The 27,070-nt window shown below is 41.5% G+C and overlaps 1 protein-coding gene across 2 annotated transcripts in view; it reads left to right on the forward strand.

Annotated features, from left to right (window-relative positions):
* arhgap10 (Rho GTPase activating protein 10) overlaps positions 1-27,070 on the forward strand; it is a 153,379-nt gene that overhangs the window by 54,307 nt on the left and 72,002 nt on the right. For both annotated transcript variants that reach the window (XM_052036414.1, XM_052036404.1), the window contains exons 3-6: positions 6,083-6,144; positions 14,340-14,411; positions 16,033-16,134; positions 22,956-23,066. In XM_052036414.1, coding sequence (XP_051892374.1) covers positions 6,083-6,144; positions 14,340-14,411; positions 16,033-16,134; positions 22,956-23,066 — 347 coding nt within the window. The remainder of the gene's footprint in view (positions 1-6,082; positions 6,145-14,339; positions 14,412-16,032; positions 16,135-22,955; positions 23,067-27,070) is intronic.

Consider the following 27,070-nt stretch of genomic DNA (forward strand, 5'->3'; position numbering starts at 1 on the left):
TGACGTTATTGCAAATTAAGGGAAGTAGAGCCCGAGATAGGGTTTTTCACATAGGTTCAAGAACCTGATGGCAGTGGGAAAGAAGCTGTTGTTGAACCTTGAGGTGTGGGTTTTCAGGCTCCTGCACCTCCTGCCTGATGGCAGAAATGAGAAGTGGGCATAGCCCAGATGGTGGGGGTCCTTAATGATGGATGTTGCCTTCCTGAGGCATTGCCTCCTGTAGATGTCCTCAATGGTGGGGAGAGCTGTACCCTCCCATGATGGTACTGGCTGAGTCCACCACTCTGTATGCTCTTCTGTTCCTGTACATTGGAATTCCCATACCAGGCCGTGATGCAACTAGTCAGCATGTTTTCCACTGTACATCTGTAGAAGTTTGTCCTTAAACTTCTAAGAAAGTGGAGGTGCTGGCACGCCACTTCATGGTTGCATCTATGTGCTGGGCCCAGGATAGATCCTCTGAGATGTTGATACCAGGAACTTGAAGGTGCTCACCCTTTCCACTGCAGACCCTTCAATGAGGACTGATACTTCACCTGACTTCCCCTTTCTAAAGTCCGCAATCAGTTCCTTGGCTTTGCTGATGTTAAGTGCAAGGTTGTTGTTGTTATGACATCACTCAACCAGCTGACTGTACGCTTCCTCGATACCATCCATGATTCTGCCAATGACTATTTCATAAATATTATGAAATTAATTTTCTCATTAATATCAGTTTAAATGGGTCTTATTTAGCCAGTCGTACTTTAAGCATCTTGCTCATGTCCAAATTTAAACTTGGTTCAAGCTCATCAGTAACTCTAGGGTCACCCATGCTGATTGCATTGTGGAGCATTCTGTAGACCAAAACCTTTCCTGAATCTTTGTTGCTCTGCTGGTAGTAAGGTTTGGTGTCAATTTTGTTTTAAAGTTGCTGCACAAAAGTCCCAATGCATTCTGTAGACCTTGCTCATTTCCTTCCAGATTGCTAGAAAAAAGATAAATCAGCCCTTCCAGAATAGTTCAGCAGGGTTACAATCCTCGAAAGGCATCAACTGAAGCATAACCAATTAATGTCTCTTTTGGTCTTATAGCCATATGGCAAATAATATTGTTTTAACCATATAACGTTATGACGTACTTTTAACTTCAACAGATTTGAGAATGACAGTAAGAACTGACATTGCTGTCCATTGGAGTTGTAACTAGAAATTAAACTATTTGAATCGAAGTAATCAAGAATGCACCTTTTAACTGAAATTTTAATGTTAAACCATGGACTTGGTGGGGTCTATTCAGTAAATAATATTTTCTTTCAAACTACTCACAGGATTGACTAACTTTCTTTAAAGTTAGATGATCTCGTTTAATCGACTTGGGTAGAATATAACTTGTTAATCTTCTGATTAATGAGTGAAATTCCTTAGTCCAGTTGCCAATGTTAAACCAAACCCTCATGTACTTTCTGAAGAAATTCGAGGTATTGACAATAAACGTGAAGGATAAATAGTAATTAGGGAGGCATCCATAGATTAGATATGGTAACTATAGTCAAAAATATCTCTCTGCTTGTCATGTTTTAATCAGCTGTAAATTAATGCGTTAGATTTTCCTGGACCTTACCTGCTGCCATAAGTTACTGGTCATGGTTTCCACCCACAGTTACTTGATCCAGATGTAAAGAGTTGATCTCTCTCAAGGAGTTGAGCAGTGAGGCTGAGGATGGAACCCCAGCCCCCCTCAAAATGAGGCTCCTTTTTTCCCTAGAGACATACAAAATCTATTACATTGCATGCAAGTTATTTAAAAAAAAAATTAAAAACACATTGACACACTAAGAAACAATTAAAAACAGTAAAACCAAATATGTAAACATTTACCTCTAAGCTCCTAGTCAAGATTGCTCTTTCAAGTGAATGGAAACTCCAGTTCATGTCAGGCCTGACCAGCAATTGGACAGGTAGATACCTCGGTTTAATGCTGGGAATCCCAACCATGTAGACGCCACAGCCAAGCAAGTACACCAGCACCTCTACTTCCTTTTGGAGGCAAAAGAAATTTGGCATGTCCCCATTGACCCTGACCACTTTTTATTCAATGCACCATAGGAAGCATCCTATCCAGATGCATCACAGCTTGGTATGGCAACTGCTCTGTCTGAGACTGCAAGAAACTGCAAAGAGTTGTGGACACAGCTCAGCACATCATGGAAACCAGGCTCCCCTCTATGAACTCTGTCTACACTTGCTACCTTGGTAAAACAGCCAACATAAAGACCCCACCCACCCTGGACATTTTCTCTTCTAACCCTTCCCATCGGCAGAAGATACAAAAGCCTGAAAGCACATACCACCAGGCTCAAGGACAGCTTCTATCTTGCTGTTATAAGACTCTTGAACAGTCCCCTAGTACAATAAGATGGAGTCTTAACCTCACAATCTATTTCGTTATGGCCTTGCACCTTATTGTCTACCTACATTGCACTTTCTCTGTAACTGTAACACTTTATTCCGCATTCTGTTATTGTTTTCCCCTCTACTACCTCAATGCACTGTTGTAATGATCTGTATGGATGGCATACAAACCAAAGTTTTCATTGTACCTCGGTACATGTGACAATAATAAACCAATTCTAATAATATTCCAGATAGTGACCGTGAGATTGCAGGAGGTCAGAGATCTTGATGTGGACAGAGTTTAGTTTGAGGTGGGACTTTTAAAGAGCACTGTTTCAGGGAAACTGGCTTAGTAAGGTCTGGTTGTTCTAAGAGTAAGTAAAAGCTGTAATTTTTCAGATAGGTGACTTTAAAAATCTATTGTATGTTGCACTAGTGTCAAAGTCATCTGTTCAAGTCCTGTGTAGGAAAATGTTTCAGGAGAATGAAAATAGTGCTGAAAAATAAGGAAACAAGTATCCCAACTGGGGGTAAGGCACTCAGAATAATGTATGTACAAGTTCACATGATTTCTTGCAGATGAGTGAATGATTGAGCCCAATAATTTTTCAGTTATGTTGATGGATGGATAAGCACTGGGCCTGATTGTCCTGGACCTGACTCACTAATAGAACTGTCCATCCATGGTTCCGATTCTGTTTTCACTTTTCTCAGATGTGGAGAAGTGAATGAGCTGACTATCCCACCTGGCAGATGTCGACTGAGACAGGGTACATCTTGAGGCCCTACCCCTACAATGCCTTGATTGCTTGCCGACTGCCAGAGGCACTTTTGCTGCTTTTAAGTACATCAGATCCACAGAGACATTTTAAAAACTAGTCAAGTGCATTTCTGTAATTTTATTTAAAATTTAAAGAAAATGAATAGTGAATTAAAACAATACAATAAAGCAAAATGCGTCAAGCACTGCATTCATATTTGTGTACTGGGTTGGCAACTCCATTCAAATGAATGGTGTTGATATTTGAATGCCAGCCTTCTCTGGTGTAGAGCTGAGGGTGTCCTGTGAATGGATCTTTCCCCTCTTCTTCAGCTTGTATGCTGCTGGGCTCCCTGGTGAATCCTGTGGCATTATGGATAGTCAGGTGTGATGGCATCAGCACACCTCAGACTACCAATTCTCAGCGTGCACATGTGTAAGGTGTACTGAGCAGCGATTAACTGACAGATCGTGGTTGCGAAGGGAATGGTGAACAATCAGTATGCATGTGTCAGTCTAATGTCTGGATGCTGGAGGCAACTCCCCTGCCTTACAAAATAGATAAAAGCAGAAAATGCTGGAAGCTCAGCAGATTAGGCAACATCTCTGGAAAGAGAAAGGGTTAATGTCTCAGTTATGAGACTCCTCCTCAGAATTACACAATACTGCAATAAGATCTTTTGTGCCCACTTGAGGGAAAAGCTGGGGTTTTGGTTTAAAGCCTTGTCTGTGGGTTGATGCCTCACAGGGTCAGCACTTCCTCAGTTCAATGTGAAAGGCTGTTGGGTAAGCTTAAAGTTGTGGGGATTTGGGAATAGGGAAGAAAATGTATGAAGATGTGAAAAACAAATAATGCCAAGGTACAGAGATAAACAAGCCAAAAGAACATAAAGCAAAATAAATTAAATTCTGGAGTATTCAAATATGTTGCCAGTGGAGTGCATGTTTGAGGAAGTTGAGATCAATTGTACATATAGTGGCAAGATGACATCTGGTGTACTATGTCCCGTAACACTGATTTGGAAACATTATTCTTGTAGAGAACAAAGGGACACTGGTTGTAGTAAGTAAAATATCATTTTAGGATGAATTTTTCTTTTAACATTGTTGTTGGAAGTTCCACATGGTGTTGAAGGAGCCAGTACTCTGCTTTCATTTAAGAAACAATTGGATGATTAATTCAAATAGCCCTTCTCAGTCTTTAAGAACTGTGCAGTGTGATTGGAGATCATTTGACCTATTGTGTCGATCAGGGTGAAGAAAAGATTATCTACCCTAATTCCACTTGCTCAGTTCATGGGTTTGTAGACAACCTTGCATTTTATGTGTATATATCCCAGTGCTGTTTTAAATCCAATAGGATTTTTTGCTTTCAGGAAGTGGGTTCCAGGCTACCATCACCCTCATGATGAAAAATTTTCCCTTGTGTGCCCTCCTAATCCTTCTAGTAATTTACCTGCTGGTCATTGATTCTGTGCTGAGAGAAATCTGCCCTTCCTGTTGGCTATCTTGCCCCCCCCCCCCCCTTAAAATCTTATACTATTAAATCTCCCCTCAGCCTCTTCTGTTCTGGGGGGGAAAAAAACGATCCCACCTTATTCCATTTTTTTCTCATAGCTGAAATTCTCCAGCTCTGGCCTCATCCTTGTATGCTGCCTGTTCCTTCTCTGGTGGAGTCAAGTCCTTTGTGAAAAGTGGTGATCAGGATTCTATCAATATTTTTGCTATGGTGTAACTAGTGACTCTTGCATGATGGCCCTGCTATTCTATCCTATTCTCCCCCTTCAAGCCAAAATATATTTTCCTTGGACTTCTCCCAGACTGAATTCCTTGTCATCTGCTCATTTGATGTCCATTGAAATATTTTTCAGTCTAAAGCTTTCATCTTTGCTATCAATCACATAATTTTTTTGTATCATCTGCAAACTTCCTGATCATGTCAGCTAGATGCAAGTCTAAAGAAAAATGGATAAATATTATGAAAAAACCAAGGACCTTATGAGTCCTGTAGAACACCTCTGGAGAAGGTTTTTCACTCCAGATTGCTTTAATTTGATTTAAAAATTCAATTCTCTGTATTTTGGGCAACAAAGTATTATAAATTTGCTGTAAATTGTTCATAAAAATTAATCTGTGGGGAAATAAACAGAAACTGTAGGTCCTTGAAATCTGAAGTAAAAAAACAATATGCTGGAAGCGCTCAGCAGGTCCAGTAGTGTCTGTAGAAGATAAATAGATTTAACATTTCAGTTTGATAGACCTTCAATCTTTACTCAAAGTTAACATTTTATGTTGTTGACCTGCTGTTTTGACAAAATACCATCTCTGTTTCTCTTCATAGATGACACTTAATCTGCTGTGCATTTAGAGGACTCTGTTTTCATTTCAGATTCTTGTAGTTATTTTGCTTTCCAGTTGCTGATTTTACTCCAATTCCCTCGGCATGTGGCACTGAAATGTTTCATCAGAATATCTGAGCACGACTTCTACTCCGGGAATTAGATGCTTACTGTCAAGATATTAATGAGACCTCTTAGGGTGGACATGGAGAAGCTATTTCTGCTAGTTGGGAGCTCCAGTTTAAGTAAACATGGCTTAAGTTAGAACTAGGCCTATTGGGAGGAAAGACACAAAAGACCCCTGCATACAGGGATGACAAAAGTTTACACTATCTCCTACAAATGGAAATTAGAACTTTGTCAATTATTTTGAAATCTGAAATGGATAGATTTTTGTTAGTCAAAAATTTTAAGGAATATGAGGAATTGAAGGGTATATGAAGTCACAATCAGCTTTGATCTCCTTAAATGCAGAACAGGCTCCAGAGGCTGAACAGCCTATTCCTTCTCCTGTGTTTCTCAATGATCTTTAGAATGGGAACACCTACTCTGGAAAATCATTACAAAAGTGTCAGCATTTCTTAACTTGTTTTGTCGTTGCATTCCAGATGAGTCTGTGCAAGAGTTTGCAGCATTTTTACGTACACTCGAGGAACAAAGGGAAATGATGGTAAGCAGAAATATTGTGTGCTGGATTAAGTAGTAGGAATTATGTCTCTACATGTTTTGGCTATGTATTTCTGGGAACTGGCCTGCTTGCTTACTTTATAAATACACATAGGTTTTTTTAAGATCAGTTCACAACAAACACTTTCATATCATCAGGAATTTGATTGGAGTGCATCACTATTTACAGATTGTTGTAAATATAGTCTCTCTCTGCTTTCAAAATTCCCAAGAGCAAATGATCATTCTAAGTTGTTGGCTTCGGTCTATGGTGCTCAATTTATTTTCCTTGTTGGAGCTTATTTTCATCCCAGTGATTTAAAATAGTATGCTATTTATTCTGCAATGTAGTTTCTTCAGTATATAGTCCCACTCTGGGTAGACCAGCTGCTGAATGATTTCAGCTTAGTTTTTGATTGAGTATGCTTTGACTTCCATATGAATTTCTAGACAGCTGTAGTTTTGCAAACAGTAGCAGTGCTGTTTTTTTTCAGTGCAATTAAACTTTTTTTTATTGACCAAAATTTTTCATGGTTTGGTAATTTAAAAGCTTCTGGACAGAAGACAAAAATTCAGATTTGTTTTTGTGGCACATATGTTTGGTATGAGAAACATAGTACAAAGGGAGTACTTTTATTCAGCTATATTTTCCATGGAGTGGCTGCTCTAGATAGCAATAGCTTTCTAGTTGCTAAAATGTCATGCCCTGCTTAATCAACATTTTAGCAAATGGATTTTTGGGATCACTTCACAGGAGCATATTACCAGTAATTCTGGGCATTACCTAAGAATCTGTTTAATATCTTTATAGTGGTTCTCTTAATGGTTAAATGTGTATTTCTTCAAAAAATTGTATTTTTTAACTTTTTTATTTAATGACATCAGAAGTGAGAATATTATCAAAGTGATAACCTCTCCATTTTGTCCCACGATTCAGAAGCTATTAACTCTTTCCACCAACACTTTCAGCGGCTTAGCTGTATAGGCAGGTGCTTTATCCGTTTGTAATTTCCCAGTAATTGGTCAGGACTGTCAGATGTGCATACCACATCTTGTCTGAGGCTTTGCTGCCATATTAGCCTCTCTTAATTCAGATGGAATGAACACCTGCAGAAGGTTTGTGGGGGTCCTACTTGGATATGGAGATCAGGGGCTGGGACATGAGTGTAATGTCATAGAGAGAGAGCATTGGAAACAGGCCCTTTGGCCCACCAAGTCTGTGCTGATCTAATTTACACTAATCCTTGATTGATCCCATTCTCCCTACATTCTGTCAACCCCGCACCACCATCCCCACCACCCTCTTCCCCACAACCCCCCCCCCCCCCCAAGATTTTACCACTCACCCAACACACTCGGCAAAATTTGCAATGGTCATTTAACCTTCCCACCCACATATCTTTGGGACGTAGGAGGAAACCGGAGCACATGCAAACTCCACGCTGACAGCACGCACGGTCAGGATTGAAAGTCTGAGACTTGAGCGGCTGAATAATGCTGGCTTCCCTGTCAGGCAAGGTCTACTGGAAATGGGTGGCAAAGATGAGGAGAGGTCCAGCAGGTAATTTTTAAATACAATTTCAGGATTCCTTGTGGAATCGGGTTGAACTTGAATGCTTTTCCAGACTTGACAAAGATTTTGGGTTTCAGTTGCCCCAGGTTCCCCTCATCACTCAGCTTTAATATTAGGGCTGAGTGCTTTCAGACTCTGTTATTTAACTGCTCACTAAGCAGTGAGTACCATCTCGCTAGCCTCATCTGCTTGTCCTTCTGTGAAAGAACATTGGCTGATTTCTATTACTGCCCCTATCCCTCATGACTATCCCCTGAATGGACTCTAATTCACTCATTCAAATTCACTACTGTTCCTTTTGTTTCTTTGTCTACCTTAAATATCAGTGAAGTACAAACAGAAAAAACTCAGCAGATTAGGAAGCTTCAATGGAAAGAGAGAAACAGAGTTAATGCTTCAGGTCAGTGACCTTTCATCAAAACCCTAAAAGGTCATCAGCCTGAAATGTTAACTCTGTTTTCTCTCTCCACAGGTGCTACCTGACCTGCACATCAAGGGCGTATTGATTGTCAATTTCTGCACTACAGGATCTTTCCAAGCTGCTACAGCATATCTCTGCCATGCTTCCCAATATGTAATGCACTGTTCCACCTGAGAGATAATTAGGTACTGAATTTGAATTCAGTGAGGAGAAAGTTACATCTCAGGCACTGGGATTTGCCAGCATCATTGGCTTCCAACAAATGAAGATTGCCACTGACTGCACTTGTGCCCACGAGGGCTCCTCATAATCACTCTGATTATTTAACAAACAGGAAAGGTTTCTGCTACCTTGATCTGCAAGTAGTTGTGGACTACAAGAAGAATTCCTTAATGAGGAATGCCATATTTCCTGGAAACATGACATTAATCCTGAGGCAATCTGTAGTTCCAGACATTTGCAGATGTTGGAGAATAAAGGCTATCATTCACTTCCCGGGTTCTTCACATAACAGCAGTTGAGCACAGATATAAGGTAATCTGCACCAAGATGGGAGTGGAAAATGTCATAGATTTCCTGAAGATGAGGCTTTGTGGTCTGCATTAGTCCAGAATTGTACTGCAGTACAAGCCAAGCAGACGAGGAGCCTTCATGGTTGTATGCTGCTCAATCTAGCAAAATCTAGACAGCAGCCAGTGCACAGAAGACCAGAAAGGAAAACTAGAACCTGATGGCCACGAGGTAGACCCGAAGATTTTCAGGATCAAGAGGAATGTGGTGACTGTGAAGGGGATGTCCCTGCTCGGCATCCACAGACTCATCTCCCAGCTGAGTGGAGGAGGCAGACATTGACCATATGGAATGCAAGGGACTCTCTGACACAGGATTTTCATAAAGAGCCAGCAAAATAAGGCAAACTAGTGTGTATGTCCATCTTGCAATCAATCCTTAACACCAGTTAAACATGACAATAATCTTCTGGGGGAACCAAGCTGATGCATAAAATCTCCTCTCACCCTGCTGTGCTGCTCTACCTTCACTGAATATAACACATGAATGGATCCCCTGTTTTGATGACTTTACTGGTTTGCTGCAATATCTCTAATTCCTGATGAGTGGCACCTTGCTTGAAGAACTTGGACTCCTGCATTAAAAAAAAATTCTTTGAGGATTTCTAGTCTCCAGGTACAGGGATGTACAGATTACTTTGCATAACTTATGTAATCTTGAACTTTCTCTCAGCATTGGCCCACTGAATGGGGATACTCACTCTGGAGAAGACCAGTCACCTCATACCAGGGTTTCGTGGTGGGGGTCTGGTAGGTCTCTAGACATCCCCTCATCCAGTGCGTAGGACCTTCTTATATCTCTGATCAAGGCTTGCGTGTTCCTTTGAGTGAATGTGGGAACTATCTCCTCCCCTGTGACCCATTTCCTCCATGGCAGTATGGTGTGTTGCTGTCATGGTGAGAGCATCTTTAGGGACTATCGAAGTAGTGGGGTCCATGCAAAATATGGTGGTGCCCTGTATGTTTTGAGCAGGTCTCAATTTAGAGCTCGTTTCTGCATGGAAACCAAATGCCAATTCAAGCTGGATTTTGGCCAGTTTTACTGTTTTTGTTTTCTGATTGGATGTGGGTGCTCAATGGAGCCGTGTTTTAGTGCACAAAAAATGAGTGAATTACAATTTTTGGGCAGCACGTAGTCGTAGAGTTTATGTATCATGGAAACAGGTCTTTTAGTCCAATTCATCAATGCCAACCAATGTGCCTTCCAGAACTAGTCCCATTTGTCTGCATTTGGCCCATATTGGTATTGGTTTATTATTGTCACTTGTACTGAGGTGCAGTGAAAAACTTGTCTTGCATACCGATCGTACAGGTCAACTCATTACACAGTGCGGTTACATTGAGTTAGTACAGAGTGCATTGATGTAGTACAGGTAAAAACAATAACAGTACAGAGTAAAGTGTCACAGCTACAGAGAAAGTGCAGTGCAATAAGGTGCAAGGTCACAACAAGGTAGATCATGAGGTCAGAGTCCATCTCATTGTATAACGGAACCATTCAATAGTCTTATCACAGTGGGGTAGAAGCTGTCCTTAAGTCTGGTGGTACGTGCCCTCAGGCTCCTGTATCTTCTACCCGATGGAAGAGAAGAGAGAATGTCCCAGGTGGGTGGGGTCCTTGATTATGCTGGCTGCTTTGCTAAGACAACGAGAGGTAAAGACAGTCCAAGGAGGGGAGGCTGGTGTCCGTGATGCGCTAGGCTGTGTCCACAACTCTCTGCAGTTTCTTGCGGTCCTGGGCAGAGCAGTTGCTGTACCAAGCTGTGATATATCCAGATAGGATGCTTTCTATGGTGCATCGATAAAAGCTGGTGAGAGTCAAAGGGGACAAACCAAATTTCTTTAGCCTCCTGAGGAAGTAGAGGTGCTGGTGAGCTTTCTTGGCCATGTCATCTACATGATTTGACCAGGACAGGCTGTTGGTGATGTTCACTCCCAGGAAGTTGAAGCTCTCAACCCTCTCGACCTCAGCATCATTGATGTAGACAGGTGCATGTACACTGCCCCCTTTGCTGAAGTCAATGACCAGCTCTTTTGTTGACATTGAGGGAAAGGTTGTTGTCATGACACCATTCCACTAAGCTCTCTATCTCCTTCCTGTACTCCGCCTCATCGCTGTTTGAGATAGACCTACAATGGTGGTATCATCTGCAAACTTGTAGATGGAGTTAGAGCAGAGTCTGGTCACACAGTCATGAGTGTATAGGGAGTAGAGTAGAGGGCTGAGGATGCAGCCTTGTGGGGCACCAGTGTTGAGAATAATCATGCCGGAGGTATTGCTGCCTATTCTCACTGATTGCAGTCTGTTGGTTAGAAAGTCAAGGATCCAGTTGCAGATGGAGGTGTTGAGTCCTATGTCTCGGAGTTTGGTGACAAGCTTGCTTGGGATTATTGTATTGAAGGCAGAGCTGTAGTCAATAAACAATAGTCTAATGTAGGTACCCTCTAAATGTTTCTTATCCATGAACCTGTCCACAAGTCTTGTACTTTGTAATTGTACCCGCATCTACCACTTCCTCTGACAGCTCATTCCATATACCCACCATCCTCTCTGTGGGAAAACTTCCCCCTCAGGTTCCCATCTCACCTTGAACCAACGCTCTCTCTTTTTAGACTCCAAACCCTGCGGGGGGGAAAAAAAACTGACAATCCATCTTATCTGGGTCACTCATGATTTTATAAGATCGCCTCCTTTGCTCCAGGGGGATAGTTCCAGCCTCTTTTGTCTCTCTTCATAACTCAAGACCTCCAGTCTTAGTTACATCTTTGTGAATCTTTTCTACACCCTCTCTAGCCTAATCACATCCTTCCTATAGTATGGTGATCAGAACTACACAAACTATTCCAGGTGCAGTCACGCCAACATCCTATACAGCTGTATTGTGACATGCTCAATGTCTGTCTGAAGAAGAGAAGCATGCCATACATCTTATTCACCACTTTGTCTACCTGGGTTGCCACTTTCAGGGAACTATGTACTTGTACCCCTAGGTCTCTCTGTATTACAGCACTCCCCAGGGCCTTGTTGTGCACTGTGTAAATCCTGCCCTGTTTTAACTGATAAAAATACATTACTTTGCACTTGTCTGACATTCATTGGCTCACTTTCTCAGTTGATCTAGATCCTGTTGTAACCTTAGACAACCATCTTCTCTGTCCTCCACTCCACCAATTTTGGTATCATTGGTAAACCTACTAATCATGCTACCTCCGTTATCATCCAAATTGTTAATGTATACGATGAACAGAAGGTGACCCAGTACTGATCCCTGCGGCACACCACTTGTCACAGGCCTCCAATCTGGAAAATGACCCTCCATTACCATCCTCTGACTCCTTCCACCAAGTCAATTTTGTATCCAACTGGCTAGCTCACCCTGGATCCCATGTGATCTCACATTCTGGACCAGTGTACCATGCGTGACCTTGTCAAAAGCATTGCTAAAGCCTAGGTAGACAACATCTACTACCCTGCCCTTGTCAATCCTCTTGACCACCTATTCTAGAAACTTAAATTTGTGAGACACAATTTCCCACACATAAAGCCATGCTGACTATCCCTAATCAGTCCTTGACTTTCCAAATGCAGTTTATCTCTCAGAATCCCCTCCAGTAGCTTACCCATCACCGATGTTAGGCTCATTGGCCTGTAGTTCCCTGGCTTATCCTTGCAGCCCTTCTTAAATAAAGGCACATTAGCCACCTTCCAGGCTTGCAGTACCTTGCCCATGGCTAAGAAAGATACAAAAATCTCTGTCAGGGCCCCAGCAATTTCTTCCTTGCTTCCCAATGTCCTAGGCCCCAGGGATTTATCCACCTTTGTGGGGATTGCCAATACCTCCCCTTCTGTAATATTGATATGTTTCAGGACATAACTATTCTCTTCCTTAAATTCCCTAGCTTCTATAAGCTTTTCCATGGTAATACAGATGAGGAGAAAGACCTTGCCCATCTCCCATGGCTCCACACATAGACGACCACACTGTTCCATAAAGGGACTGATTTCTTTTGCTAGTTACCCATTTGCTCTTAATATACTTGTAGAACCTCTTAAGATTCTCCTTTTTCCTGATGTGCCAAGAATATCTCACCTCCCCTTTTTGCCCTCCTGATTTCCCCTTAGACTCCTATGTCTCTCAGGACTCGATTGATCCTATTACTAAATTCCAGATGCTTTGCTGCTTTTTTCATTTTCCAGCATCTTAAAGGGAACATTTCTTCGAGCTGAAGAGTAAAGGATAAACAACTAATTTGGCATGTTTTAACACATTCTGGACCATATGGAAGGAAAATAATGTACTGCTGCTGTTAATTGAATTTTGTGCATTTGAGAAAAGAATCTATGGGAAGTAATCTAAATATGCTTAATACTAAATAGCTGCAGCATTATTGCTTTGAAACTACCAAAATAACAGCCTTGACCAAACATGAGAGCTTGCTTCAGTACTTTTTTTAATATCTTTGAGTAAAACAGATGTTCCCATGTGAAAAAAGCATTAAGTAATGTGTTTTTGGTCATGTTACCCAATGAGGACCAGTTTTATTATCTAGTGTTTTTATTGGAACAGAACACCACCAATTTCTAGCAAGAAAACAATGAGAAATAACCTGTTTATCTAAGTATTTCTCTGATAAACTGTGTTCCTTTGTGCTTTTATTGCAGAATCTGTTTCATCATTCATAGATAGTTAGTTGTACCAGACCTCCCAGTTTCTCAGAAAGCAAATGTACAAGCTCAATTGGAAGTTAAGTGGTGGATGTAGAATTATGAAATAATGCAAGATATTTTGGATGAAATTACTGGTATTTCCTGCTTTATTTTCTTAACCTGTTTTTTAGCCTTGTACCAGAATGTCAAGTTAAAAGAGTAATGTTAGTAATCAGTATTGTGCTCATCAGAAATTTGGAGCACCCATGATATGTGGGTGGCTGGAAAATGCGGATGAAAGATGAGCTTACACACCCATGTTATATTTTCACTATAATATCCTGGGACCTGTCTTGCTCAAATCCAGCAGTGTAGAAGGGGTGGAGTGTGGTTGAAAGCAAACATTTGCATAGCTGCAGTCTCCAATTTCATTTTTTAAAAAATGTTTAATGTTTCCTGAAATACTACTTAGAATTTAAGATATTAAATTGCAGCTAGATTACTCATTCACAGCTCTCAGTCATCGACTCACACCTGGTCCAGCAGCTTCCAAACCCATGATTCCCTACCACTAACAAAGATGTGGTCTGCAGGAGCATGGGAGCATCATCACCTGCAAACCTTTATCAAGATCAGGTCTGAATTCTGGAGTGCTCTCTCCAACAGCATGGTGCAATTCTCTTCAGTAGAAGGACTGCGATGATTCACGAAAATGTCTCACTGCCATATTCTCAAGGCAATTACGAAAAGGCAATAGATGTTTTTCTTGCTAGAACTGTCCAGCTTTCAAAACAAAAATGGTCAATTTGCCTCATTCAACTTTTCATTTTTTGGAAGAAAACTGAACCTTATAGGGACGTGGCTGGAGTGATTATCATAATTCACCAATTTAAGTAAATATTTTGTAAACATTTATATATTAGAGCTACATTGTAACCTTCTGTTGGAACGAAATCTTCTTTCTACAAATGTTCCCATTTTCTCTCAGGCTCGTAACATCAGCGAAACATTTATCAAGCCACTGGAAAGATTCAGAAAGGACCAGATCGGAGCAGCAAAGGTAACAATACCAAAATAATATAGAAGTAAAAAAGCCCTGTTCTTAAAGCTTCACATTCATTTGTATATATGTGAGCTTTGGGATATACAGGAAAACTAAGTACTGCAAATTAGTAATTGGCTGAATTGAAGGTGCATAATAAAAACATCCTATTAAATAGTACCTTTTGAAATAGTTGAACTTCCCCAGGAGTGTTATAAAATAAAATTTGACTGAGCTATGTGAAGAGATGTTAGAGAATATGACCTGAATGTAAGTTGGTGGGAAGTTTTTAGTATTGTATAGGAGGAAAGAGAGGGAGACCAAGTGATTTAGGAAGGAGAGTACAGAGATTTTGGAGGTGATTACAGGTAAAGGATCAGAATTTCAAATAGATAGTGCCAGAAGTGGTCTGTGAGCACATCTATTGGGTGAGGTAGCTTGAAAATAGAGTTTTGGATCAGGTGAAGACTACGGAGGGCAGTAAGTAAGAGGCTGGCCAAGAGAGCACTGCAATTGAAAAGCATTCCCTGCAATTAGTGTTTCTGTTTATATACTTGTGTCTTAAATGACATTATGCAGGTACATTAGATATTTAAACTATTAGAATGTCTGTCAAGTTTAATTTATACCATTGTAAACAATCATCAACATATTAGTTGTAGATACAGTGCTAGGATGTTTTAATGGCTATCTAATAGATTTGTTTATGATGATAGGCCCTTAAAATTTATTTGGTTTTCTGGTCAGCCAAGGGTCAATGATAGTGCATCAGAATTGGGTGGTTTGTTCTCTCGTCCTCTTCCAGGATTTGACACATAATTGGTTAATTATCGTTGCATGTACTGAGGTACAGTAGAAAAAACTTTGGCGCAACATCCATACAGATTCATTTCAAAACACAAGTACATTGAGGTATTTCAAAGAGAAGAGCAATAACAAAATGCAGGATATAGTGTTACAGTTACAGAGAGAGTGCAGTGCAGGTAGAAAATAAGGTGTAAGGGCCATAATTAGGTATATTATGAGGTCAAGAGTTCATCTTTCTCATAATTAACGCAAGCTGACACAATGCAGCAGTCCTTCAATGCTATGCTAGAGTAAGACCTGCCAATTTTATGAATATTGTGTGACACTTTTGAAGAGGCCTGTAAAGGCACATTGGTGCCATCCATGTTATTGTGCTTGATAATTGCTCTTGTTTTATATTGGGTGTATCTTATAAATTTTTAATTTTCACACAGGTAATGGCCCACTAATATTATAAGCAAAAGAAATGGTTGTCACTCTTCACAATTTTGACATAGGAATTGCTGTCAGGTAGTCGTCATCATTTTTTTTGGAAAAGAGGAATATCCATTAATCACTGGAACATAGTCTGTTCTGTAAATGTTATGAAAGAAAAAATGCTTGTGTTTATAACTGGAAGATATGGCAGCCTTCCCTACATACCAGAATGTTACACTTAGTGTAGATAAAAACGTATTCCTATTTATGAATAATAATTTTGGTATTTGGACAGTTTGTTATTGCTCATTTGGATATAACCCAAGACTATTTTATAAATTGACCCTCCATCTTTTTCAAACTGCTTTCGGAGATTGTTAAAATGTTTTGATGTAATCCATGCATTTATTTGTAGGAAGAAAAGAAAAAGTATGACAAAGAAACTGAGAAATACTACAGTACACTGGAAAAACATGTCAATTTATCATCAAAGAAGAAAGAAGCATCACTTTTGGAGGTAAGGTTGCCAATTTCCAATACTATAACATCAGTTCTGTCTGTCTTTGCCTTATCCTGCTTATTGTTGAACCCTCATCCATACTATTCCTGAATTTGCTCCATCCTTGGTAACTATATCTCCTACTGCCAATGCTTTGGAATTCTCTCCCTAAGTCTCTATCTCCCTTTCCTCCTTTTATATCATTGTTTAAAACCTACCTCTTTCACCCATCTTCCTATTATTGCTTAATGTGGCTTGGTGTCAAAGTTAGTCTGGTAATGCTATCGTAATATGTATTTTGATCCACATTTAAGGCATCAAATATTTGTTGAGCCAAGCTTACATTAATTTTGTTGTTTTTCAAAAAAAAAAAAAATTTTAATTTGTAAGTATTTCCTGATTGAAATGTTTTTGGGCTTTATTGCATAGATGTTCACAGAAATAAAACCACATTTTAGTGGTACATCTGTGATTCAGAACCACAGAATAATTACAGCATGGAAGGAGGTCATTTGTATTGCCTCTGTATAGGAGCAATCCAACTAGTCCCACTTCCCCATCCTCTCTGCATAAATCTGTATTTTTTTTTTCCTTTTATAAACTTATCTAGATCCTTTTTGAATGCTTCATTTGCATCTACACCCACTGTTATCAATAGCAGTGGATTCTAGACTGTAAACACGTTGCCTTTCAAAATAAAACCCTTTAAAATTGAAAATAAAATCCATCACCTCTAATTCCTTTGCAACTGCCTTCATTTGATGTACCCTAGTTTTTAACTGCTCTGCCATTGGGGACCTTTTAACCTCCATCCCCTTTGTGTATAACCTTAAATATTGTTAATTACTTCTCAATGTAATGCAAGGAAGGAGGGAGGAAGAAAGTGGGAAACTATAGACCAGTTAGCCTAACATCTGTCGTTGGGAAAATGCCGGAATCCATTATGAAGAAGGTAATAGCAGGATATTTCAGAAATCATGACAGTCAAGCAGAGTCCTGATTGGTGTATGAAAGGGAAATATTGTTTGACAAATTCTGTGAGGACTTAACACACAGTGGATAAAGCAGAACCAGTAGAAATTTATTCACACTGGTTGTTACATTCTCAGAGGACTCTGAATTTAAAAAGAACATTTTCCCTGTCATAAATCTCAGTTTAATTGTATTGTGATTTTCTAAATGTCTTGCTTCTACCTCCTTAATTATAGATTTTGGTGCTTTCCCATTGATAGATTTTGGACAAGCTGGTTTATAGTTTCCTGCTTTGTTATCTCCCTCTTGAACTGGGGCATTATATTTGTGGTTTTCTAGTCCACTAGGACCTTTCCAGAATATGGGGAATTGCAGAGGATCATTATCAAAGCACCCACTATCTCTAGATTCTTGAGCTCCATTTATTGGTTCGATGCTTTATCTCCAACTTTAATTGTTGTAAATTTCTCAATCCTTTTTGCCTCTTTTTTTTCTGTTATTGGGATGTTTTTAGTGTCTTTTGCTGTAAAAAATAGATATAAAAATGCTTGTTCAAAATCTCTGCCATTAACATATTTCCCATAATGAATTCCCCAGTTACGTCCTCCAAGGGATTTTAACTGCTTCCTTTTTCTAATTCTGGTTTTCTCTAACCTAGATTTCACTTTGGCTTAACAATTTTCATTTGCGTTGTGCTGAAAGAAAAATGCTATGCAATTGAACATTGAGGCAATATTATGAACTGGTGTTTTGCTCCAATCTTTGTATAATTTTTGTTGTCCACAATTAGAGATATTCTAGTCTTCTGTATTTAGTTAACTCCTAAACCAAAGCAGTATTGCATACTGCATAATATGTATATTGTTTCCTATAATTGTTAACAATTCAATTAATGGTAACATTTAAAGTATTGCTTACACCTGTAGGAATAATTTGAGTAAGGGAAATAAAGGTCTAGATTCAATTTAATATTTGTTTTGGTTGAATAAACTGTCAAGATTGCATGTAAGCTTTGCTATCAAATTAACCCATCAAGCCATCTATTGCTAGACCAGAATGTTAAAGAGTTGTATTAAAGTTGTCCCTTTCACAACTTCATAGTAACTGAAAACACTTTTCACCCAATGTCCTCATGTCCTTTTTAAGAAGATTTTGCTGTAATAGCATTTAAAATAAAATATCAGGCAGTTTGTGCATAGAAGGTTACCACAACACAATAATGACTGGATTAACACACAGTGATGGAGGAACTCAGCGGGTCAGGCAGCATCTATGAAGAAAATGGACATTTGCTGTTTCAGGTCAAGCAAGATAGGAAGATAGGAATCTGATAGGACAGTGGGCCATGGAATAAAGGAAAGGAGATGAGGGAAACTGGAGGGAGGAATGTGTGGTTGATGGGCAGATCAAGAGGGAGGGGGAGAGGAAAGGGAAGGGGTGATGGGGCTGGTGGGATAAGGGAGGACAGAGGGGAGTGGTTATTGGAAGTTGGAGAAATTGATCATGCCGTCATGTTGGAGACTACTAAGGCAGAATATGAGGTGTTAATCCTCCAGTTTGTGTCTGGCTTCACCTTGTCAGTAGATGAGGCTGTGGACAGACAGATCAGTGTGGGAATGGGAAGTGGAATTAAAATGGCTGGCCACCGGGAGATCCTGGCTGTAATGGTGGATGGAGTGAAGGTGCTCGATGAAGTGATTTCCCCCAATCTGCGTCGGGTCTCGCCGATGTAGAGGAGGCCACACTGGGAGCACTGGATGCAATAAGTGACACCAATGGATTCACAAGTGAAGGGCTGTCTCATCTGGAAGGACTGTTTAGGGACCTGAATAGTGGTGAGGGAGGAACTGTAGGGGCAGATGTAACAATTAACAAGGTTGCAGGGATAAGTGCCTGGAGGGGTATCAGTGGGGAGGTCGAGCGGATAAGGGAGTCATGGAGAGAGTGATCCCTGCAGAAAGGGGAAGGGAAGATGTGCCTGGCTGTGGGATCGTGGTGGAGATGGTGAAAGTTGTAGAGAATGATATGTTGGATGTGGAGGCTCATGGGGTGGTAGGTGAGGGGAATTCTATCCCTGTTATATCGGGGGGGGGGGCGCGAATGGGGGTGAGGGCAGACGTGCGGGAAAGGGAGGAGATATGGGTGAGGGCTGCATTGATGGCAGTGGGGGGGAAATCCCAGTTTCCTGAAGGAGGAGGACATCTTGGATGTCCTGGAATGGAAAGCTTCATCATGAGAACAGATGAGGTGGAGGAACTGAGGGAAGGGAATAGTATCCTTACAAGTGACAGGGTGGGCAGAGGTGTAGTTGAGGTAACTGTGGGAGTCAGTGGGTTTGTAGAAGATGTCGGTGAATAATCTGTCTCCTGAGATGGAGACAGAAAAATCAAGAAAGGGGAGACAGGTGAAGAGGTGTCGGAGATGGACCAAGTGAATTTGAAGGGGGGGGGGGGGGTGGTGGTGGTGGTGGAAGTCGGTAGCGAAGTTGATGAAATTGACGAGCTCAGCATGCATGCAGGAAGCAGCACCAATGCAGTTGTCAATGTAGCGGAGAAAGAGTTGGGAAGCATTACCGGTATAGGTTTGGAACATGGACTGGTCCACGTAGCCCACGAAAGAGCAGGCATAGCTGGGGCCCATGCGAGTGCCTATGGCTACGCCTTTGGTCTGGAGAAAGTGGGAGAAGCTGAAAGAGAAGTTGTTGAGGGTGAGTACCAGTTCTGCCAGACAGGAGGTGGTGGAGGGGAACTGGTTGGGCCTGTTGTCCAGAAAGAAGTGGAGATTCCTGAGGCCTTTCTGATGGGGGAATAGAAGTATACAGGGACTGGATGTCCATGGTGAAAATGAGGTGGTTGGGGCCAGGGAACTGTAAAAGTTGTTGAAGTGGTGGAGAGCATGCGAAGTGTCATGGATGTAGGTTGGAAGGGACTGAAACAAGGGGGGAAGATGGAGTTGACATGAGTTCAGTAGGGCAGGAGCAGGCAGAAACAATGGGCCTACTGGAGCAGTTAGGTTTGTGGATCTTGGGTAGGAGGTAGAAATGGGCAGTGTGGGCTTGGGGAACAATGAGGTTGGAGGATGCAGAGGTCAGATCTTTGGAGGTGATGAAATCGGTGGTGGTGTGCGCGATAGTGGCCTGATGCTGCTTGGTGGGGTCCTAGTTCAGGGGTGAGAAAGAGGTGGTGTCTGGCCTCTGCAAGGTAGAGGTCAGTCCGTCAGACTACAACAGCGCTGCCCTTGTTTGTAGGTTTGATGGTGAGGTTGAGATTGGTATGGAGAGAGTGGAGGGCAGTGTGTTCAGAGGGGGTGAGTTTGGAGTAGGTAAGGGGAGTGGTGAAATCGAGACGGTTAATGTCCCTTCGGCAATTAGAGGTGAAAAGATCCAGAGTGGGGTGTCCAAGAGGAGGAGGAAGGCTTGAAGTGGGAGAAGCGGTCATCAGTGGGGATGGGGAATCCTTGCCGAAGAAGTGGGCGTGGAGGTGACGGAAGGAGAGCTCGGCGTCATGGCGGGCATGGAACCTGTTGAGATGTGGGCACAGAGGGATGAAGGTAAGGCCCCTGCTGAGGACACAATGTTCTGTCTCAGAGAGAAGGTCATAGGGGATGGTGAAGACACAGCAGGGGTTGGAGCTGGGGTCAGGGGAGGGTAGAGGATTGGAGGTGTCAGGCAAAGTGGGGTGGGAAGAGGAAGGGGGGACGAGGGGTAAGGAGAAGCCTGAGGGACTAGGTGTGTTTCGGGAGTGGTGGTGGATGAAGAGGAGCAATAAGACCCACTGGTGGCATGAGAGGTCTCAGTCTGGAGGCAGCTGGGGCCGGGGTGTGATCTGGCAGTGGCCTCAGCCTGGAGGCAGGCGAGCTTCTGATCCTTCCTGGACACGAGGAAGAAGAACCGGCGGCTGAAGGTGTGGATCTGGCAGAGTACGAAGTGACAGAGAGGTCTGTGGCAGGTCTTGGAGAGCGAGGCTCAGAGCTGTGGGAGAGAAGGAGAGAGGGCCAGCAGATATCTGTGCATAGAAGTGAGGGTAGTGTGTAGAATACAGAGGGACAAGCAGTCAATGGAATGCAAGTACCTGGGATCCTTGCTGGGGACAGGATTATCTATTATGCTAATGTTGGCTGATGGATTAACACTGAGTAGGATACAGAGGAGAACTTGCTTGAATTATTTTGCAGTTACTTTCTTCACCCCCCCCCCATGGGTGCAAAGTGGCCTGCGACTTGTGCCCCATCCAAAGGATGGAATATCCTGCAGTGTAATACTCTGTTAGTACCATACAGGACTGTGAATCAAGATGTGGTGTTTTCTTTAGAGTGGGACTAACTTCTCAAGTCAGAAGGGTGTCTCTTAGATCAGAAATTTGTGGAACCAAGTGCTGCCTATCAAGCAAGAATGAAGCTGGTTTAACATCTGTAGAATGATATTTCAATCAATGTAAAACATTGAACATGAATGTGATATTGATGACTTTACAGCCTGGTAACATTTCCACTCTGTTGGCTGGATTCATTTATGTGCTGTATTCCATTTTCATTCCTTCTGTTGTTGGTAAATGGAGGAGAAAGGTTTAGTTAATCTTGTGGTTGCAATTGTTCTAAATTTCCATATAAATTGGAAGTCTTGGACTAATTTCCCACCATTCAAATCACAGGTTCTAGCATAATAGTAAGTACAAGTAACAATGTAATTGGCTGCGTCAGGCCTGTTGCCCATGTTCTTCCCCCTGTGGTGCCTGACTGCACATAATACCCTGTGATGGATACAGAGGACCAGATAAAGAGTCATCCCATAATTGAACTGGGGTGTGTGTGCACTTTCCTGTATTGAATCCCATTTGAGGAATGTACAAACTCAGAAATGTGAATAAATGGGAATTCACACTCAAGAATGTTTTTTTGCTGATGAAGGCATTCTTACCATTTGTATGTTCATAGAAAACTTCGCAATGTGTTTTTGACAGATATTCAGTGGCTCAGATTAATATTTGCTTGTTTGGATAACATCCTCGTGCAATAAATTAGGAGGATAATAATTCTGATTGTTAATGGTACTGAAATGTGATTCACTTAAACACTGCATTTAGTGCTGGATGTTGTTCATCTTGGTATGTTGGGCATCATATCCACAGGGACAGAGAACAAATACTAGGTTATGTTTGGATTTGCAGAAAGTGGAAATGTTCTTCCACACTGCCCCAACCCCATCCACCCAGTGGGGTAGTTTGTACAATTTTCGTCATTCCGCTAACCATTATACAGGCACTGGAAAATATTTAATGACAGGCAATTAAATTGATGGCTGGGATTAGTCATGTAAGTCATGAGAAAAGCTGCAAATGTTGGGAATGTTTCCCCTGGAGAAGTGAAAGTTCAAGACTTGACATTGAAATATTCAAGATTATTTATAGCATGGATATTAAACTAAAATTGCTTAACCAGTCACTGATTTTGCAAGAAAGGATGGTATGAACAGTGAAAAGGAAGAATGTACAGTTACCATTTCGTTAGCAATTTGGTGACGTTATGGATTGGACTGCCAGGGAAGAAGTAAATTCTGAAGATGATCATGCCAATGTCTGGTTAATAATTTTGTTTTTTTTGGGGGGAAAAAAAGCAATGCATATCAGGAAATATATTTTCAGACATTTCAAGTCAGGGACCACACTGGACTTCTTTTGTGTTTCTGATAACTTTTCAATTACTGAAAACATTGTAACATTTTATTCCATGCCCATTATTGTCATTTGTAAAATTATGTAGAATAGCTGGAGGCTATTCCAGCTTGAACAAATATTTAACAGTATTTTTAAAAATCATGCCTTTTGCATTCTATAATTCCATTCAAATTTTCAATGTTTTTGTCCTTCTAGGCAGATAGTCAGCTAGAGCAGATTCGGCAACACTACTATGAATTATCATTGGAGTATGTGTGTAAAGTGCAAGAAATTCAAGAACGCAAGAAGTTTGAATTTGTGGAGCCTGTAAGTCAAATTTGAAAAAAAAACTTGATTATATTTGCATTTCTTTAACCTGCAAAGTGACTGCTCACTAATTCATAACTTATTCAAATTCTGTAAAACGGTCAGTATGGTCCATCCTCAATGTAGAAATACTTTCATGCTTCATAGTATCATAGAACAGTACAGCACAATACAGGCCCTTCGGCCCACAATGTTGTGCTGACTTTTAAACCTTGCCTAAGACTATCTAACCCCTTCCTCCCACATATTCCTCTATTTTAAATTCCTCCATATGCTTATCTAGCAGTCTCTTGAATTTGACCAATGTACCTGCCTCCGCCACCACCCCAGGCAGTGCATTCCATGCACCAACTACTTTCTGGGTAAAAAAACCTCCCTCTGATATCTCCCTTGAACTTCCCACCCATTACTTTAAAGCCATGCCCTCTTGTATTGAGCATTGGTGCCCTGGGAAAGAGGTGCTGGCTGTCTACTCTATCTATTCCTCCTAATATTTTGTATACCTCTATCATGTCTCCTCTCATCCTCTCTCCAAAGAGTAAAGCCCTAGCTCCCTTAGTCTCTCCTCATAATGCATACTCTCTAAACCAGGCAGCATCCTGGTAAATCTCCTCTGCACCCTTTCCAATGCCTCCACATCCTTCCTATAATGAGGCGACCAGAACTGGACACAGTACTCTAAGTGTGGTCTAACCAGAGTTTTGAATGCTAATGAATCCCACGACTTATGAATGCTAACATCCCATAAGCTTTCTTAACTACCCTATCCACCTGTGAGACAACTTTCAGGGATCTGTGGATATGGACCCCCCCAGATCCCTCTGCTCCTCCACACTACCCAGAATCCTGCCATTAACTTTGTACTCTGCCTTGGAGTTTGTCCTTCCAAAGTGTACCACCTCACACTTCTCCGGATTGAACTCCATCTGCTACTTCTCAGCCCAGCTCTGCATCCTATCAATATCCCTCTGCAATCTTCGACAGTCCTCCACACTATCCACAACACCACCAACCTTTGTGTCGTCTGCAAACTTGCCAACCCACCCTTCTACCCCCTCATCCAAGTCATTAATAAAAATCATGAAAAGTAGAGGTCCCAGAACCGATCCTTGTGGGACACCACTAGTCAAAGCCCTGCAGTCTGAATGCTTGATCCCAATCAGTGTATGATCTAAACAGGATTGTACTTTACTGGACTGAAAGATTGAAAGTTGCAACTACAAAACAAGCGACGGTGAGGATGGTGAGTTATAAGCATCAGTGAACTGCCTATGCTCAGGCTGACTGAAGATTTTAGATGTCTTAAAGATTATATTTTTTGGTGGTTTGGTAATTTGATGGAACCAAAGAGGTCAGTCCCTTGAAATGACTCCCAGTGGTTGTGGCTTACAATAACAAAAAACACCCTATACTGTTTCTTCTCCTCTCTTTTCCTATGGCTGAGCCTGACACTTCTGTGCTTCACACTCCTGATTCACTTGTTTCTTGCTCTCCTATATTTTGTCATTTTCTTCCTCCATCTTTGCTCATGTCTACACTTTCTTCTCATCCCTTTGTTTCTTACACTCTTTAGCTCTTCCTTTCCATCATTTTCAATAGCTTTCTCTTCAGTCACCTCTAAGATTTGTGTTGGTGCTCAGGAGTCAGTTTCTGGAAGATTAAAATACTGGAGCCAAATATATTATTTGGGGAAGGAATAAGGTTAAGAGAATAGAGGTGGGGAGCAGAATGATTTTTGCAAAAGATTTTGTGTTGCTTTCAAAATCACTTGGAGAAACAAATGGAGCTAAATTTACTGGGCCTTTAAAAATGATCGCAGGTACCAAGATTATGGGACCATTGTCTCCATTGCAGGCACACTTTGTACAATGAGAATCAAATAAGCTGCAGTAAAATAAAGAGAAAATGCTGTAAATTCTCAGCAGGTCAGGCAGTATCTGAGGAAAGAAATAGAGTTAACATTTCAGTCAATGATGCTGCCTGATCTGCTGAGTTTTTCCAGCACTTTCTGCTTTTATTTATGCTGGCTGCAGTGTATTTTGGCTGAAAGCCTTGGCCTAGACCTGGAATCATGAGTGGCCATTACAAGTCTTAAATAGGAGGTGGCTGCAAGAAATTGTGTGAAGGTTAGTCTGTGTTGTGATTCTTGATGTAATGACACCACCTGAGGGGGAGCATGCTTGATTTTGAGGTTTCACTGAAGGTCACGATGCAGGATATGGGGAGGAGTTGAGATGTGATCCATCTGCAGGAGTTCAAGAAGATCTCTGACTAGATTGTCCAGAAAGGAATGGTTGCAAATAGTCCTGGATCTGGATGCACATCTGTATTTGGTAAGCTCATACAAGTGGTTAAGAAAATTGAATGCACTCTCAGGTTCACCACACTACTGTTGCCCAATATATTAATCCAAAGCTTGGAGCTAACACTTGCATTTCCCCTTGCCCTCGCACAATAAGCACTACTTCAAGTCTTTCAGTCACCCTCACAGCTTGCACACATTAACAGCCATTCAATCATCTCCCAGGCAAACTGCACAGTACTCACTGTCACAGTTCCCTTTGCAGGACAAGGTGACATGTATAGAGGCAGGAGAAGCAGGCTCACATGGAACAGAAGTTACTAGATGACACCAATAAAAAGTAAAATCATTTGCTATCATTGGAGCAGTGGCTACTGAGTCTGTTGCCAGCTGTAAAGTTTCCTTACAAGTAATTCTCCTTGCAACTCATTTCCACTTACTTTGTTCATGTTGTCTTCTGATTTACAGATTATGTAAGTGTGCACTTCTCAGTTCCCCCCACTGCCTCCTATTTCTCCATCCTCAGCACATGTGTCATTCTCCTTTCAGATATTCAAGAACTGCAACCTGGCCAGAGTGGTAGAAGAACATAAAGTCAGTGAAGGTGAAGACACCATTTCCTGACTTAACACTAGCAGCTACCAGCTCATTACTGACATTATATGACTTGGAAATTAACTGAAAGGTGGAATCTGTATCTCAAATCAGTGGGTAGAGGGGGCCAACTGTCACAATGGACAAAGGGCCAGGAAGCTGTAGATGTCGGCTTGCTGAAGGGCAAGTTTGCGCACATGTTCTGCTACAGAGAACACAGACCTTCATTAGAATTGTGAGAGACAAAAGTTAGTTTTCAGTTGCAGAGAAGGAGGGAGAGGGATAGTTAGAAGAAAGGGAATACCTCTGATAGAGCGAGACCTAATGACTTGATGTGGCAGTTAAGTAGGAGATGATGCTTCTTTGTCTGTGTAATGTGTTGCTAATGGTAAGGTTGTGGGACATGCCCAGCCAGCCGGACAATACATATAGGGGGAGAAAAGGAAAACTGAGCCAAAGTAACGATAGGCAGAAATGGCCAGTTCTGAAACACAGAAGGAAAGGGTGAGTTTTTCTAAAGTTAGAGCATTTGATATTGAGTCCTGAAGACTGCAACCATGACCAGATAGAAGATAAGGTGTTGTTCCTTGAGCTTGTATTGGGCCTCATTGTAACAGTGCAGGAGGCCACAGAAAGGTCAGAGTGGTAGGGGGGTGGTGAATCAAAGAGGCAGGCAGTTGGTAGCTCGGGGTCACTCCTCCAGACTGAGCACAGGTGCTCCACAAAGTGATCACCCAATCTGCCTTTAGTTTCTCCAGTGGAGAGGAGATTGCATTTTGAATGTTAACTGCAATTTACTAGACTCTGAAATACTGGGTTATGGATGGTGAGAAGCGAAGAAGTGTAGGAACACATGGATACATGGTGCCTCACAGAAGATGGGCACCAATGCGATATACACGACTTGATTAGTTGACATTTCATATACATCTCGCAAACTTTGATTTACCAGATTTGTTTGGTATGTTGCCTTTGATATTTGTATTATGGTCAGTATTGCAAAGAAGGATGGGCTGTTGTGAATAGAGTCAAGACACGTCCACTGGTATTGTAGGCAGATGAAGCTGCTGTCTGGATTTCATCCTGCCTTTCATCCTTCTCTTTCTTC

The sequence above is a fragment of the Pristis pectinata genome, chromosome 2 (assembly GCF_009764475.1).
Source record: "Pristis pectinata isolate sPriPec2 chromosome 2, sPriPec2.1.pri, whole genome shotgun sequence".
Lineage (NCBI taxonomy): Eukaryota > Metazoa > Chordata > Chondrichthyes > Rhinopristiformes > Pristidae > Pristis > Pristis pectinata.